Source organism: Hemiscyllium ocellatum, chromosome 1 (assembly GCF_020745735.1).
Source record: "Hemiscyllium ocellatum isolate sHemOce1 chromosome 1, sHemOce1.pat.X.cur, whole genome shotgun sequence".
Lineage (NCBI taxonomy): Eukaryota > Metazoa > Chordata > Chondrichthyes > Orectolobiformes > Hemiscylliidae > Hemiscyllium > Hemiscyllium ocellatum.
Window position 1 is genome coordinate 163,491,371 of NC_083401.1, and position 16,614 is coordinate 163,507,984.

At 38.6% G+C, this 16,614-nt stretch overlaps 1 protein-coding gene across 1 annotated transcript in view; it reads right to left on the reverse strand.

Annotated features, from left to right (window-relative positions):
- lrba (LPS-responsive vesicle trafficking, beach and anchor containing) overlaps window positions 1–16,614 on the reverse strand; it is an 866,835-nt gene that overhangs the window by 417,431 nt on the left and 432,790 nt on the right. Inside the window, exon 38 of the mRNA XM_060827381.1 lies at window positions 15,040–15,164. Coding sequence (XP_060683364.1) covers window positions 15,040–15,164 — 125 coding nt within the window. The remainder of the gene's footprint in view (window positions 1–15,039; window positions 15,165–16,614) is intronic.

Consider the following 16,614-nt stretch of genomic DNA (forward strand, 5'->3'; position numbering starts at 1 on the left):
CAAAGATGTTTGCCAGGGTATATGGTGGTGTTTTAAAATGGCAGACAACCGGAAGCTCAGGATTATTTTTGCAAACTGAACATTGGTATTCTGCAAAGCAGTCACCCAATCTACTCTAGTCTACTGTATTCGCTGTTGACAATGTGATCTCCTCTACATTGGAGTACAAAGTGCAGACTGGACGACTACATTGCAGACTGCAGTGCTCCAGCGAACCAGATTCAGAAATATAAACAGTTGATGCAGACAAAACTCTGGTATTATTATGGCAAACATCATTTAAAATAATATTAAGATTTCAAACTCAAACATATTTCTCTAACATGACAGCAGTGACAACAGTTCAAAAATTAGTCCCACGGGACATCCTGAAGTTGTGAAAACTGCAATATGATGCGCAATCTTAGAAATTTCCAAACCACACTTCATCATTTAGTTGGGGAGAGTTTGGAGCAATAGGATGTAATAGTGTGCAGAATACATAATCTTCTACTCTGGCTGCTGAGTTCCCCAATTTTAGCAATTGCAGAGAGCTTCAAGAATCACTATACCGCATGCACGCAATACTATTTACCAGTCAGTAAAGATTTCAGCACTCATCAGCATCAAAACAGAATTTCATATAGAGGAAATGCATATTTCCAACATATGTTTGGTCAGGTGCCACATCAAACATTGCTGCACACGAGCACGTTTTGTGGGAGTAACAGATTAGCATGGATAAATTAGTTAGCTAACATGAAGCAGAAAGTAGGGATAGATTTTATTTTCAAATTGGCAAAATGTAACAAGTGGACAGCCACAGTGATCAGTACTCAGCCTTCAACCCTTTACAATCTATAACAATGACTTAGATGAGGAGACAGAAGATATAGTAGCTAAATGTGATGATGACACCAAGATAGCAAGTAAGTACGGGCGGCACGGTGGCAAGCACTGCTGCCTCACAGCGCCAGAGACACGGGTTCAATTCCCACCTCAGGCAACTGTCTGTGTGGAGTTTGCACATTCTGTGGGTTTCCTCCCACAGTCCAAAAATGTGCAGGTTAGGTGAATTGGCCATGCTAAATTGACTGTAGTGTTAGGTGAAGGGGTAAATGTAGGGGAATGGGTCTAGATGAGTTCCTCTTCGGAGGGTTGATGTGGACTTGTTGGGCCAAAGGGCCTGTTTCCACACTGTACATAATCTAATCTAATAATCTGAAGCTGTAAAGACGAGGTAGAAAATCTCAAAAGGGATAAAGTCAGTTTGAATAAGTTGGCAAAATCTGGCAAATGGAGTATGTCATATGTAAATATGAATTTTTCCAGTTATTGAGGAAGAGTATGAAATTGGTATACTATAGAAATGAAAAGATATGGCAGGAATTGGTTATACAGAGACATTTTGGTGTACTAGTACATAAATTACTAGTTGTGCCTGCCCACTCACGGGTCATTAGAGTGTGAAATTCTCTTCTCCAGAATGTAGTGGCAACTGCAATAGAGGGGATTTTGATAGACAAAGCAGTCGAGGGTTATGGGTTCAGGCAGGAAAGTGGAACGGAGGCCAAAACGAGATCAGTCAGGACTCAATAATTCCTGATGAAGGGCTCTGGCCCGAAACGTCGAATTTCCTGTTCCTTGGCTGCTGCCTAACCTGCTGTGCTTTAACCAGCAACATATTTTCAGCTCAATAATTGGTGGACCAGGACTGAGAAGCCAAATAGCCAAGTGCTAACTGCTAAATTTCACAGGCTGGTTGATTCCACACATCTTTTTTGAGAAGAGACTTTAACATCAGGACTTTTTTTCTTTCTTTAAGATCTGAATATTTATATTTCTCCTATTGGGTTTTTTTCAAATTCTGGATTTATAACTAAGATGTCACCTGAGAATGTTGACTTTGTACACTTTTCACTGTACTCTTGTATTCTTGTACTTAAGCACACACTGTTCCAAAAACAATTCAATGTTCCAATAACGAAAGCATGAAGGAACTGTTACCCTGTCTGACGAAAGAATCTTGAATTCCAGTGAGGTGCACAATGCTTTTTCTTTGTATTTTTCTCTGTATTGAATAACAATCCTTTCTCTTCAAGTCAGTCCCATTTTTCAAATCAGTCCCCGATGATCGTGTCCTGAGATTAAGATAAACATGGAGCTGACTCATATAGATATCTCTTTACAAGCGCATGCTCTAAAGGGGCCATGGTCTGTGCCGGTGATTTCTATAAAACTTGGTCAAAAGAGGTGACACTGCTGAGGAATCTGTATTTTTGTAACGTTATTGAAACTTCTGAGGTTTGGCATAGCAGCTCTGGCTCAAGTTGCTGTGTGATTTGACAAGGTGCTCACAACAATGGCTCCAGGTTTCACTTAAAATGGCAGAGTCCTTCTTCCATTATTTACTTGTGCTTCATGAGTAATGGGCACGGAAACGTTCACTCACCCAGTAAAAAAAATTACTGATATCAAGTTGCAAACTCAGACAATCAAACTTAAAGCAAAAATGTTAGCGTTTTAAGAAAGCAAATCACATATGTACTAATAAAATTAAATCTAATTTTGACCCTGAGTCATCCATCATAACAAATAAAATGCTGCTGCCCCTCAGAACATCAGGGGTTCAAGCATATATCCATCTTCTCATTCTTCCAGCATTTGCTAGCTAATTCATTATTTTGAGCCTTGTTGTCATAATTCCAATATGAAACTTTCAAACTGTATACACAATGAACTCCTCATATGTAAGGTACTACAATTCCCAGAAGTCAAAGCCCCTGCATATTCACAAAGGATATTGTTTCTTTCTAGAACATTACACAAATGCTGGAGACACAAAGTGTACAACTGTTAGATATGTTCTCTTTTATACAAATATCAATTTAATCATTGAACTGCATAGGAATATAAGTTTTAAGTTGGCGTCCAGTTATTGCCATTGCCACATTAAACAACATTTATGTTCATTCATATTTAGTGCATAAAGTCAAACTTGAAGGAAAAAACATTCCCTTTTTTAACCTAATATCATTTATATTTAAGTTCATTATTTTGAGTTATGATATTTTTTAGTCATGCGCTTTGTCTCTATGAAATTATCTTATCAAAGGTTATTTTAAGCAAGATACTTCCCTGTAAACAGGGCTTCTGTAACCATTTGCTAGAAGATTAGCTTTTATACTGTATGGAAAAGCAAAAGGACATCAGAAGATAATGTCATGTTAAATACCACCCTCACATATGCATCTGGGAAAATAATAATAATGTTAGAGAAAAGAAAATCAATGGGTATCATCACAAGGTAATGCAACAATATAATCTAATCAGGATAATTCTTATATAGACAACACTTGCCATTTTTCATGTGGACAAACATTAAGGAAGCTGCTATTCATAACTTAATTAAAGTGTTTCTGTCTCACAGATTGAATACAGTTTTTGACTTTGAGAAATCAAAGGGTTTTGTGCATTAAAGGATCAGACATTTTTGAGATACTGTTTAGAAATGTTTTGACATTGTTACAACAATCATGGAGGCAAGACTCAACTCCATTGGGAAATAGCTATGTGATTCCAAGAAAGACTGGTAAAGATTGAAAGGCTACTACCTTTTCCTTTGAATTTGCTTGAAAGATCTGCAAAAAAAAAGCCATTCAAGCACACTCAACTGATGGCTTTGATTATTTAATTCTTAATTCACTGGTCAAGGCTATTGTGTTATTTAGTCTGACATGTCCACTTGAACTTACAAATGCTATGCTTACTTTTCGCTGTTGAAAAATTATGATTTATGAATAAATTTATTGATTACATTGTTTCATACAGTAAGCATGTGGAAAGTGGTATGGGACCATAATGAAAATCTTGCACAGAATCCAGAGATGTTATCTGCAGATTACTTTGCAAACCTTCTAATCTCACCCAATGCTTTTATGCTGTCTAGCGTGCTCGTCACTGTATGAGATGCAATTAATAAGTAGGAGCTTATTACGCCAAACGGTTCAGCCTTTACTTCAAACCTCCTTTGTTCACCACAGATTTCATATCATTCCCATTTATAGAAGCAGAAGAGGCTATTCAGCTTCTCAAGCCTTTTCTGCCAGTTAATGAGATTATGATTATTCTGTTGGCTCACTCAATATACCTGCTTAGGCCCCATATCCCCTAATGCCTTTGCTTAACAAAAAATCTCAAATAAAATTAACAACTAATCTTGTGTCAACTACCATTTGTGGAAGATACTTACAGACCTCTACTACCCTTTGCATATCGAAGTGTTTCTGAACAATTTTCCTGAACGGCCATAATTTTTAGGCAATGATCCCTACTTTGAGAATCTTCAACCAGAAGAAATAGTTTATCTTTACCTACCCTGTCTTTTCATGCAAATACCTTGAAGACTTCAATCAAATCATCCCTTAATCTTCTGAATTCTAAAGAAAATCAGCATAATTGGTGTAATCTCTCCTAACTTAACTTATCAGTTTTGTTGAACAGTTTCACAAATCTGGGTTAAATGTTGCAAAGTTACCTAAAAAAGTTTTTTTAAAATAATGTATTCATGGGATGTGAATATTGCTGGCTAAGCCAGCATTTGTTGCCTATTCCAAAAAGTCTTGGAAAAGATGGTAGTGAGTTGCTTTCTTAATCTGTAGGGACACTTGCAGTGTTATTGGGAAGTTCCAGGATTTTGACTTAGAAACAGCGAAAGGACTACAATATACTTCCTTGTCAAGAAAGTAAATGGAATATAATGTGGCAAAATGTGAGGTCCTGTACTTTGGCAAGAAAAAAAGAGAGGAACTGATTATTATTTAGATGGAGAGGGAATGTAGAAAGCTACAGTGTAAAGGGAGTGCGGATAACTCTCAGAAAGGTAAATCTGGGTTCAGCAGTAAGTGGGAATGCAAAATGAAATGTTGGTCTTTATTTCAAAGGGAATGGAGTATAAAAATAGGTATGTCTGGCTAAATATATGCAAGGCACTGGTCAGACCACAATTGAAATACCATGAACTGTTTTGGTTTCCTTTGGAGTTTCAGAGAGTTATTGCTTGCATCCACCATGCAAGAGTGATGAAGGGAGTGAAAATTGAAGATTGTGGATGGGTTGCACATCAGTTAGCTGCTTTGTTCTCGACAGTTTCAAGCTTTCCAATTCTTTTGGAGCTTCACTCATCCAGGCAAGTGGACAGCATTCCATCACACTCATGACTTGAAACTTGTAGATGGAGGCAGGCATTAGAGAAGAGAGGCAAAGTCCTCATTGCAAAATTCCTAGTTGCTAACCTGAACACGTAGCCACGGTATCTATATGGCTAGGCCAGCTCAGTTTCTCATCAATGGTAGCCCTAGGACATTGGTCGTGGGGGGAATTCAGAGATGGGTAATGCCACTGAAAGCCATGGGACAATGGTTAGATTCTCTCTTGTTAGAAATGGTCACTGTCTACCACCTGTATGGTGTGTATATTGCTTGCCACATGAGTCCAAGTCTGGTGGTCTCTCAGCCTGGCTGCATATGGACATCTTTCAGTATTGGTGGTATCACGAATTGTGATGAACATTATGACATTCCCAATTTTGCTCTGATGATGTAAGGAAGCTCATTGATAAAGCAGCTGAAAATGGTTGAGTTCAAAATAGGAGCAATTTCCTAGATCTTTGCACCTGCCAAGTGATAGTAATTGTGAAGGGTATGCTGGGAGCACTTGCCGATTGAGTCAAAGAGCAAGAATTTGTGGGGACTAACACTTACATAGGACAATGCCAATCCATAGATATTTACGCTGGATTGGGGTTACTGTAAAGACCCAGGAATGATTAAATTGTCACAGGTTTAGGGAAACCTGAGAGAGAAAAACACAGGCTGTTGTGAAAATGTGCAATTTCCATAGTTAAAGTGGATTAGAAGCTTCTGCAGTAAAGGTAGACTGGAACACAAACTGAAATCTTAAAGCTACAAAGAAAGGTGTGTATATATATTCAAGTTAATTTCATGAGTCAAGGCAACAGGTTCAAGAAGCGAAGAAAACCCCAGAAGTCGATGGAACCATGAAAAAGATACACAAATATACATTAAACTCATGTAACATGCTGCATCTTGACTCATAGAATGTTAAGTATTATTGTCAAATGAACCTCGTTACTTTGCCTCCTAAATTACTGAATGTCATTTCTGCCAGTATGATATTCCTCATATGGAATTTCCTTACTCTGAGTCTAATTCCCTAGATGTTTGTTTAAACGAGAATGATTACTTATTTTTCCTGAATGTAAAAAGGCTAGCAAGAAAAGAGAAAATTGAAAGACAGACAGGAAGTAAATGAACAGACAGAAGATTTTAGAATCAGAAACAGCTTAAAATGTAAAATTTTTACATTTGTTTATGTCATGGGGGATCAACTGGTATACATTAGATTACCAGACTCAATTTCCATGGTGAGTTTGATTTTTTTTAATAACAATTGAAGCAACACACACAACGCACAATATATTATTGGTCAAAATTTAATTATTGCTTTTTGAGCTAAATAAATTTACAGATTGAAATTTGTTCAGCAGTTTTGATGATGATGATGAGGATGATGATGATGATGTGCAAGGACGGAATAAGTTAGACAATGTGCTACTTTGAAAGTTAGGAGATCAGGATCTTGATCTGATTTATGCAAAGTTATATTAAATGCCTTTAAGTAACATCATTGCCAATCCACTATTTTGGGCATTCAAAATCATTGTCTTTGTTCCACACACTGTACCAGGCAGTTCTGTGACATCTGAATAAACAATGCTTTATAATACTTGATCTTCTATGATATTGCTTACAGATAATCAGAATAAGCTTTTCTTTGGGAGTGGATTGTCTATCACGTCATCCACAATAATGGAGGAATACATGCTATTTAGAATACAGATTCTGGATTTGTAATGAAGTTAATGTGTCTGGGAATTTAAAGGGAGTTTAGGAATCCACAGTTTGTGACAAGTGAATCATCTGAACAAAACAGATGAAACAGTGTTACAACCCTATACCCCATTCCTGAGGTCTGTGTGTTGCCTGGCCTTGCAAGCATCATGATTTTAGTCGCACCTTCATTGGCAACTATTCATCCAACTGCCAAGGTGCCAAAACACTGAATTCGCTATTCAAATCTTTCTAACCATATTTTTGGTCTATTAGTCTAATAGGTCGTTACCTAAATCAGTATCATATTCTTGACTTTGCTTGGAAATTTTCTTTTACTTTCATTTTCATTTCTTTAATTTCAGCTGTTTTTAATTTTAACTACTGTACTCTAAGGTGGCACCAGAGAATGGCGGCTGTACACTTTTCACAGTACTTGGGTATATGTGACATTAAAATCCAATCTAATGCACTTTGGGATGTTTTATGTTACAGGTGCCAGATAAATGCAAGTTTCTAGGGTAGGTTTCATTTATCAGTACCAACCATTAAAGAAAATGAAAACATAAACATGCAAGTAATATTTAAGTTAATTTTACCCATTTACCCAGCTGCCATTAAATGTTTCTTTTCTGGCCGTTCTACTTTAAAGAAGAACTTACAGAAGCATGTCATAGAAACAGAGAAACAAAGAGCAGGAGTAGGTCATTCAGCCTTTTGAGCCTTCTGAGCCATTCAATGTGATCAAGGCTGATTCTCGATGTCAATTCTCACTTTTTGTCTCCTACCCCTCAATGCCTTTAATAGCTAAGAAAAACACAATGTTTTACCTCCTTTCATGCCCCTTAATGCAATAAACAAATCAGATGGCATTCCATTGTTCATTCCTGCAACTCTATTTACATGCTATATCTAACAATTAATTGAATAGGATTCTAGTATGGGAAAATAGATGCAACTCAAAAGTAGCAGGCTTGCTTCATGCAAGATGATAATTTGCTCATGATAGTCATTGTGGCATTAAGACACATGATGTGATTTAGGAGCCCCGATGCATTTGCTACCAAGGAAGGCAATGAGCTGAGAAGTTGCATGATTTATTGTCCTTTGCTTTCTCTGAGACCTCTTCACAGCAAGGGAAACTTTTCATTTCTCCTCAACCCCTTCTAATGCCTTTCTAAATAGTCAGTCTCCAGAATTCACAACAATCAATCATTGTTTGTCAATTATCAGTGCCAATATTTGCCATTCTCATATCTTACTCCTAGGTATGCATGTAGTAATCACAAGGACGACTGGCAGCTTACGATCTATTAACCAATTCACCATATCGAAGATCTCTGTATATACACCCATCATTCATGTAAAGAATAGGCTGTGAAAGCCAGAAATAAACTAGGCACTTGTAGCGCAGATCAAGCATCATGGCCATAGCAAATAAGCAGAACTAGGCACAGCTACTGCCAGGGAAATCGAAAGTCCCAGAAATTATTTGAAGTGAGCTTACAACTCTGAGAAAGTTCTAAAACCAGAATTAAAGCACTAAGAGGCAAGCTAAAAGCCTAAGCAGACCAAGTCTAATGGGAAAGTAAAGTTAGGAGTAAAAGCAGGAAGCATTCATTCAAATTGTAGAGTGGAAGAAATCCAGGGGAAAAAAAAAGAGCATGAAGCAATAGGATTATTAGTAGTGTCGTATAGTGTGGAAAATCTGTTAAAGGAATGGGATTAGTTTTCAAGAGTGAGTACAAAGGAGAATTTGTTCATTCAGTGAGGTCATTAAAGAAATGGGTATCATTATTAAAGCTATTACAAGAATGGGAATCATTTATAAAGGTCACAATTAGCAGGGCTCATCCAGAGAACTGGGAAAAAGGCAGAAATAACCCACTTAACTCTCAGAAGGCAAGAATTCATTTCAGAAAGTGTACGAAAGTAGGATGCAGTCAGAGAGCATCAGTATGAAAATAGATTCTTGCAAAAGTGTTAATGGGATAGAACAACCTACCATAGAAGAAAAACCAGAGAAAATAAGTAATCCAGAGCTAGACTTTTAGTAAAAGAGTGGTTATGTCAATTTTAAGTTCGATGTAGGGCACGTCACCATACTATAAGATAATATAACATAGTCTACAGCCTACAGTAGTGCAACATGGTTCAGGAAATAGAACTTAATATTAAAAGAATGCTACACACAACTCTGCAATAAAAGGATATCCAATAATAGAGATCCAGTACTCAGTTCATAAAGGAGACTTCTTCTTTTGAGTAAAAATGGGACAGCACAGTGGCTCAGTGGTTAGTACTGCTGCCTCAAAGCACCAGGGACCTGGATTCGATTTCCGCCTCGGCAGACTGTCTGTGTGAAGTTTGTGTGTCTGCGTGCGCTTCCCCGAGTGCTCTGGTTTCCTCTCTCAATCCAAAGATGTGAAGGTCAGGTGAATTAGCCATGCTAAATTGCCCACAGTGTTGGGTGCATTAGTCTGTGGTAAATATAGGTTAGTGGAATGGGTTGGGTGGGTTAGTCTTCAGAGAGTTGGTGTGGACTTGTTGGGTCGAAGGGCCTGTTTCCATACTGTAGGGAATCCAATCTAAACATCAGTGTCTTGCCCTCTTACGTCTTTAACAAGTCAAAGTAGTTAAACAGCAAAAGAAGTTGGAAACGTTGGAGATGTTAAGAGTGTAGTTGACGGAACTATGTGAACAAATGTATTATGTTAATAATGGGAACAAAGCCTGGGGAGAGATGCTGTATTAAAATGTGGAGATCTGAAAAGGTTCATGCTGAACAGTTGTCACATGAACTCAAGTGAGGGAACAACTTTGGACCTTAAAAGAGAGAGACACACCTAACATCATGGTCTCTGTCATAATCACAGTTTTGATGTCTATCATACTAATGTAACTTGCACCTAGTCACTGCTGTAAAATAAACTATATTTTGTTTAATACAAGAGCTTCTTCCCATTAGACTATTACACACAACTTCAAGCAGGTCCTGTAGATCCCTACCAGGAAAGGGAATGATGGCAGATCATATGGATTTTAAACTGTGATGAGCTGTAGCAAGGATTCACATCACAACAAAAACAACTTGGTTGACTTGCCTTCATTAAGTAGAAACCCTGCGTAAATGATCTGAGAGCATATGACAACAGCTCAGAGAAGTAAATAACAGTGTCAGTGCCAGAACACATCTCAGTTTTACCCCACATGTCAAGAGTTCTGATATTGCCCATCATAGCTGATCTTAGCATCACATTGTCATGAGCAGTCACATTAAGTTAAGCAGCCTTACCAGGCATTCAAATACTCCAGCAGCTTAAAATACATCACATTTGCTCTTGTATTCATATGTCCTGGTGATCTTGAAGGAGGAAATACATATTGGCCTCCTATGTTCACCACATTTCTCTTGCAGTTTTCAGACTGAAGATAATTTCAATAATTGATCTTCTAGTTTTGACACTACACTGGGATTCAGGATAGAAGTATTCAGCAAAATCGATGGTCTAACAAAAGCAACAATGATAAAACCTTTCTTCATGCTGCTGAGCAAGCAGATGGCTCAATAGTTTTTGTAATTGTTCTGGTTTTCTGTATTCTTGTAAGGTCACAATCTTTGCATCACATATATCCTGGACCAATGCTGTCTCCCTTTGGCAGAGATAAGAGAATTTTTTGCACACATTGCGTGGAATGCCTGTTTCCCGTGCTTGATGAGCTCACATGGTTTAGCATCAGCACTTAGAGCTTTGCCCATTGCAAGTCAATAGATTTGCGAAGCTCTTCCACTGCAGGTTAAATTGCTAGCCATAACAAGCAGGATTTCCTTGGTGTGCAAAGCATCCTCCTTGACAGTGCTGTCCCTCAAGTACAGTTTTAAATAGTGTTCTACATATACGTTCAACTGTTTGTTGCATTCAATGATTATCTCCTATCTCTCAATGCAGCCACTTGGTGATGTACCTTATCTCATTTACTCACTCTGACCTTTCTCATAAAGCCGTTAACCATTGTTGAGAGCGTAGTGCTGGAAAAGCACAGCAGGTCAGGCGGCAGCTCAGGAGCAGTAGAATCGACATTTTGGGCATAAGCCCTTCACCAGGAATGAGGTTTGTAGGTCAGGCGACTGAGTGATAAGTGGGAAGGGGAAGGTAGCTGAGAATGCGATAGGGAGATGAAGATGGGGGAGAAGGTGATAGGTCAGAGAGGAGGGTGGAGTAGATAGATGGGAAAGGTGATGGACAGGTCAAGAGGGCGGTGCCGATTTGGAGGCTTGGGACTGGGATACCGTGCGGGTAGGGGAAATGAGGAAACGGGTGAAATTCACATTAATCCTGTGTGGTTGCAGGGTCCCAAGGCAGAATATAAGGCATTCTTCTTCCTCCGGACTTCAGGTGGGTCAGGGTTTGGCGATGGAAGTGGCCTAGGATCCGCATGCCGTTGGCGGAGTTGAAGTGTTCAGCCACAGGGCAGTGGGGTTGGTTGGTGCGGGTGTCGCAGAGATGTTCTCTGAAACGATCTGTAAGTGGGCATCCTGTCTCCCCGATGTAAAGGAGTCCACATCGGGTGCAACAGATACAGTAGATGACATTGGTAGAGGTGCAGATAAATTTCTGCCGGATGTGGAAGGATCCTTTGGAGTCTTGGATGGAGGTGAGGGGGGAGGTGCTAATGCAGGTTTTGAACTTCCTGCGGTGGCAGGGGAAAGTGCCGGGAGTGAGGTGTGGACTAGTAGGGGCTTGGATCCGACTAGGGAGTCGCAGAGGGAATGGTCTCTCCAGAATGCTGATAGGGGTGGGGAAACCTACAAATGAGATCCATCACCAGAGATATATCTCCCTCTCCACCCCTATCAGTGCTCCAGAGAGACCGTTACCTCTGCGACACCCTCGTCCGAACCCCCCCGCCAATAGCCCACTCCCGGCACAATCCCTTGCCATCACAGGAGTTCAAAACCTGCGTTGATACCTACCCCCCCACCTCCATCCAAGGCTGCAAAGGATCCTTCCACATCTGACAGAAATTTACCTGCATCTCCAATAATATCAGCTGCTATATGCGTTGCACCTGATGTGGTCTCCTTTGCATCGGGGAGACAGGGCGCCAACTTGCGGATCATTTCAGAGAATATCTCTGGGACACCCGAACCAAGCAACCCCACCGCCCTATGGCTGATCACTTCAACTCCCCCTCACACTCCACCAAGGACATGTAGGTCCTGGGCCTCTTCCATCGCCAAACCCTTACCACCTGACACGTGGAGGAGGAAGAACGCCCCATATTCTGCCTTGGGACCCTGCAACTACATGGATCAATGTGGATTTCACCAGTTTCCTCTTTTCCCCCCTCCCCATATTTTCCCAGTCCCAAGCTTCCAACTCGGCACTGCCATCTTCATCTGTCCATCACCTTTCCCATCTATCCTCCTCTCCTACTTGTCACCTTCTCCCCCACCTTCATCTACCTATCACGTTTTCAGCTACCTTCCTCCCAGCCCCAGCTCCCATTTACCTCTCAGCCTCCCCGAGCCCACAAGCCTCATTCCTGAAGGGTTTATGCCCAAAATGTTGATTCTCCTGCTCCTCAGATGCTGCCTGACCTGCTGTTCTTTTTCAGCACCACACTCTCAACTCTGATCTGCAGCATCTGCATTCCTCAGTTTCTCCTGGTTAACCATTGCTGGGGACTTGCAGGACCAATGCCAAACACCAACTGAATTGGGCAGACCACTTGTAATTTTTGTCTCCTGTGCTGTGTTAATTTAGTGGGCCTGGAAAGTGCATGTCTGGGGACAAAACCGCCTCTGACATTTTACTTGGGGATATCCTGTCCACTTCCCATATGCCTCCTTTAGAAGAGAAAACTGAGGAGTTGCCAATAAACAGACTGCATGCACTTAAAAGACATGACTTCACATTTGGCTCTCTTTTGAATATTGTTGTTACCAAGCAGTACAGGTTGAAAATGAGAAGCAAATTATCACACAAGAGCAAAAAGTATATTCATTCCTTTTATCCACAAACTTGATACATCACAGTCATCTTTTCAGTCTATTCTAATCACTGTACTTACACCATTCTCTGTGCCACAACAATAATAACTAAATTCTCATGACACTTATACAAGTACAAGATTTCCAGTTAAGGTTTGAATTCTAATAGCCTTTTCTGTTTCTAGTTTCTGTTTAAGATTTTTTTTTGCTCGATATAAGCCTGTTGTCGCCTCTTAACAGGAACAAGTTACTATTATAGGCGCCTTTACGACAGAGATAATACCATGACACTTAATGGAAGTATTATCTAAATGGAATGCCAAGTCATAGGAGGTGATATTATATAATCTGTTGCAGAATAATTATTAACTGACATTCAAAAAAAGACATCTCACACCCTACCTAACCAAGAAGAACTGAGGAAAGTGATAGGTATCAAACAAAAGGCAATTCTGAAGCATTGAGAATTTAACAAGCATTTGAAGACAAGAATGGTAACAAGTTGATGGGTTCTGGAGAAAACCATCAGGAACAAGGGGCTCAGGAGCTTATGTTGACAAATTAGTAAACATTAGTAATGCTATCCACATTTGAATGAACGATTGTGTGAAACAATAAGGAAAAATATATATTTTGTCTATTTAAATGTATGCTCTTAATAAGAGCAGTGGATTACATTGAAAGCCTTTTTGCCAGAAGCAGCCCAGCTGCGCACTTCACCTATTTGGTTCTGTTCTGGTCTCTAAGGATCTCTGGATTTGGTACAGTTATTGCTTTTAGATCACATTCTTATTGACTAGTGTCAGCCTGGCCATTCATCTTGAGTACAGATGTCATGGCTGCAGTGCTATCTTGTGACATATTGTTCACACTTTCTTCCAGAAATACCTCTTTAAGGCAGGGTGCAAGAGGTTAAACTACTAGACAGAAACCAAAATACAACTGATTGTGCCGTTATATTTCCTTTGTAAGAAATACTTATACAACTTGAAATTGGAAGCCACTGCAATAATTAATTTCCTAAAAGTATACAGTCAACAAAAAATAATTCTGAACTAATATTTAACAAATCAAACCTGCTTTTAGAATGCTTCAAATAGTGCACCATACTATGTAATGGTCTGATAAGTGAATTTCAAAACTTTCAAAATAATTGTTCATGAATAATAACTGAAGTTATTTTGCGACTGAATGTTTCAACAAAAAGAGAACAGCACGCATCCATAATATTCTACAAGAACATTTTTCAGTTTTCATTCAGGTTACTTCTACAAGGTAATCAATGCTTGTTAATTAGTTTTCATTGCAGTTAAAAATGACCAATTGCACAATCAGGTTAAATAAATCTGCTTCTATAGGAGGAGCAATCAAGATTATTGCTCTTTAAATTATAGTTCTAGTCCAATAATCAGTAGAATATAAACTGGGGATTTAACAAAAGGCTTTTGAGGGCTAAAAGATATTTTGGGACAGAGGGCAAACCAAAGATAATGTATTTTCATGATTTTCAAGATCACTGCAAGAAAAGAATTAGTTAGCTTAAAAACCAGGAAGACATGCCGTACTTACATGCTTTCTCACAAAGCCTAATTGACTTCGCTTTCTATTGCAAAAATTTTTTTTCACCAGACAATTGGCCTCACTCTGTTTCACAATAGTTAATTTCTCTATTCTGTGTGGTAAAGGTAGTAGTTTGTTATTTCAATTTCTGCATTCAAATATTAATTTATTTTTCCCAAAAGGAAGCACTATGTTTTTATAAGTGTGTGTGATCCAGATTTCAATCTCTGTCATATTAAATTGTATCTGGAGATCTCTTTACATAGGGGTGAATCAACATTCAAAGGGACCAAACTGTTTCTAAACATGCGAAAAGATAGTTAATAAAATACAACTCTGAATCAGGTGTTTTCTGTTTTACCTGCTTTGCTGTTCAATACAGAGAATGATGACACAGCAAACCAAAAGTGAATTCAAACACCTTTGCCTGGTGATGATGATGTGGAACTATTCAGCACTTGTTTACATTTCAAAATAGTTTATTTGACATACAGCATGTGTTGCAGAACAACTTAAATGTTCTTACAAATATAGAGCTAATTTTATTATGTATCTACTGCCAAGAAGGAGAAGCCAATTCGCTAGGAAACTAACCGTGTTCAATTGCCGCTTTAAGTGCTGCTTCAGGATGTGTTGATCCAAATAAGTTGCGAACGAATCGTCGGCGGCGCCGCAAGTCATCTTCCCAGTAGTCAAGGCGCCAGAACTCACGAGGGCGACTGCAATGAAACAGAGGTAGCACATATGTTAGCAATTATCAAACAGCATGGTAGCACATAGTGCCGAATAAAGATCTCCTTGTTTGGTTGATCATTTTAGCAGTCTGCAATTTTCAAGTTAGGTTTGTCCTTGAAAATAACAACATCACCTTCTAGACTAAGAAACCCCTTTCCTTTTTCTTCTTGGAAGGTGAAACGAGCACTAAATATATCATTTTGAAATGGATTGCTGACAGTGTGATCATTTTCCCCACACTCTAGTGGCATGTGCTCTGATTTCAGCCTCATTTCAGCCTCAGCAGGACACCTTTAGCTGTGACTGCATTTATAAACCAGAATAGGGAAAAGGCCATTATAAATATGGTATAGCATTACCTATATTAATCAAAGTCTACCCTTTCATCATTTTTCTTCCCAATTTGTGTGTTTTCACACAAGGTCAGTAAATCATACCATATATTCTCAGTCCAAAAAGTGTTAACTTTAATGAACAGTACTGTAACGCGCTTACATGAGAGATAATAAAATATTACTCTATTTAGACGTGCAGAAATTTAATTAAAATAATCTCTTAAAATATTCATTACATTTAGCCCCTGAGGCATTGAGTAATACAAGAAAATGCATTTCCTTTCTTTTACGGATATTTCTAAGATCCATTCTTACACAAAGACAAGGTAATTTTTAAAACATATTATGTTTGTTTTTTTTCTCTCATTATATTTTAGGAGGCAAAATGTCAAGTACACCTAATTTTATTCAGCAAAATACAATAAAAAGGTAACACTAATCTTTTCATCTGTTCATGTCAAATTGAAAATGTTCTGACACGTAGCCTGAAGAATTTCCTATTCCATTTACAGCCTTTTTTTAAGCTTCCAAAAAGCAATATGGGAATTTTTAAAAATTATATATACATATGTCCTTCTATTCTGCATCTTAATACAACATCACTCTTCCTTCATTTCAATTTATTTGGAATTCTGTATGCAAAACCACCATTTCTATGTACAGAAAGCAGACAACATTGCATTACGGATGAAGTAGTAGCAGTACCAAAGCAGTATTTCAACCACCAGACTTTAGACATTATCTGTAGCAGGATACACAAATATACAACAGAAGGAGAAGAATTATTTCTAATATACTACACGAGGCACCTCTGGTGTAAAACAATTCATGTAGCAGATATAATCTAAACAAGTGCAAGTATTCAACAAGAAATAGATAATTCTGTGTCAGTATTCTGTATTTCCTAGCAGTAGGTGAATTTATGTTGACAACCTCATCAATGTAATTATATCATTAAATCACATGGTGCAGCTAATTTACTAATATGTGCTTAATCCCATTGTAACGTACAAGGGTTTTTACTATCAGCTATAAGCGAATGTAACAGTTTTAATCATCAAATGCTACCTTTAGCCTCTCTTTATTTATGCAATGTAGT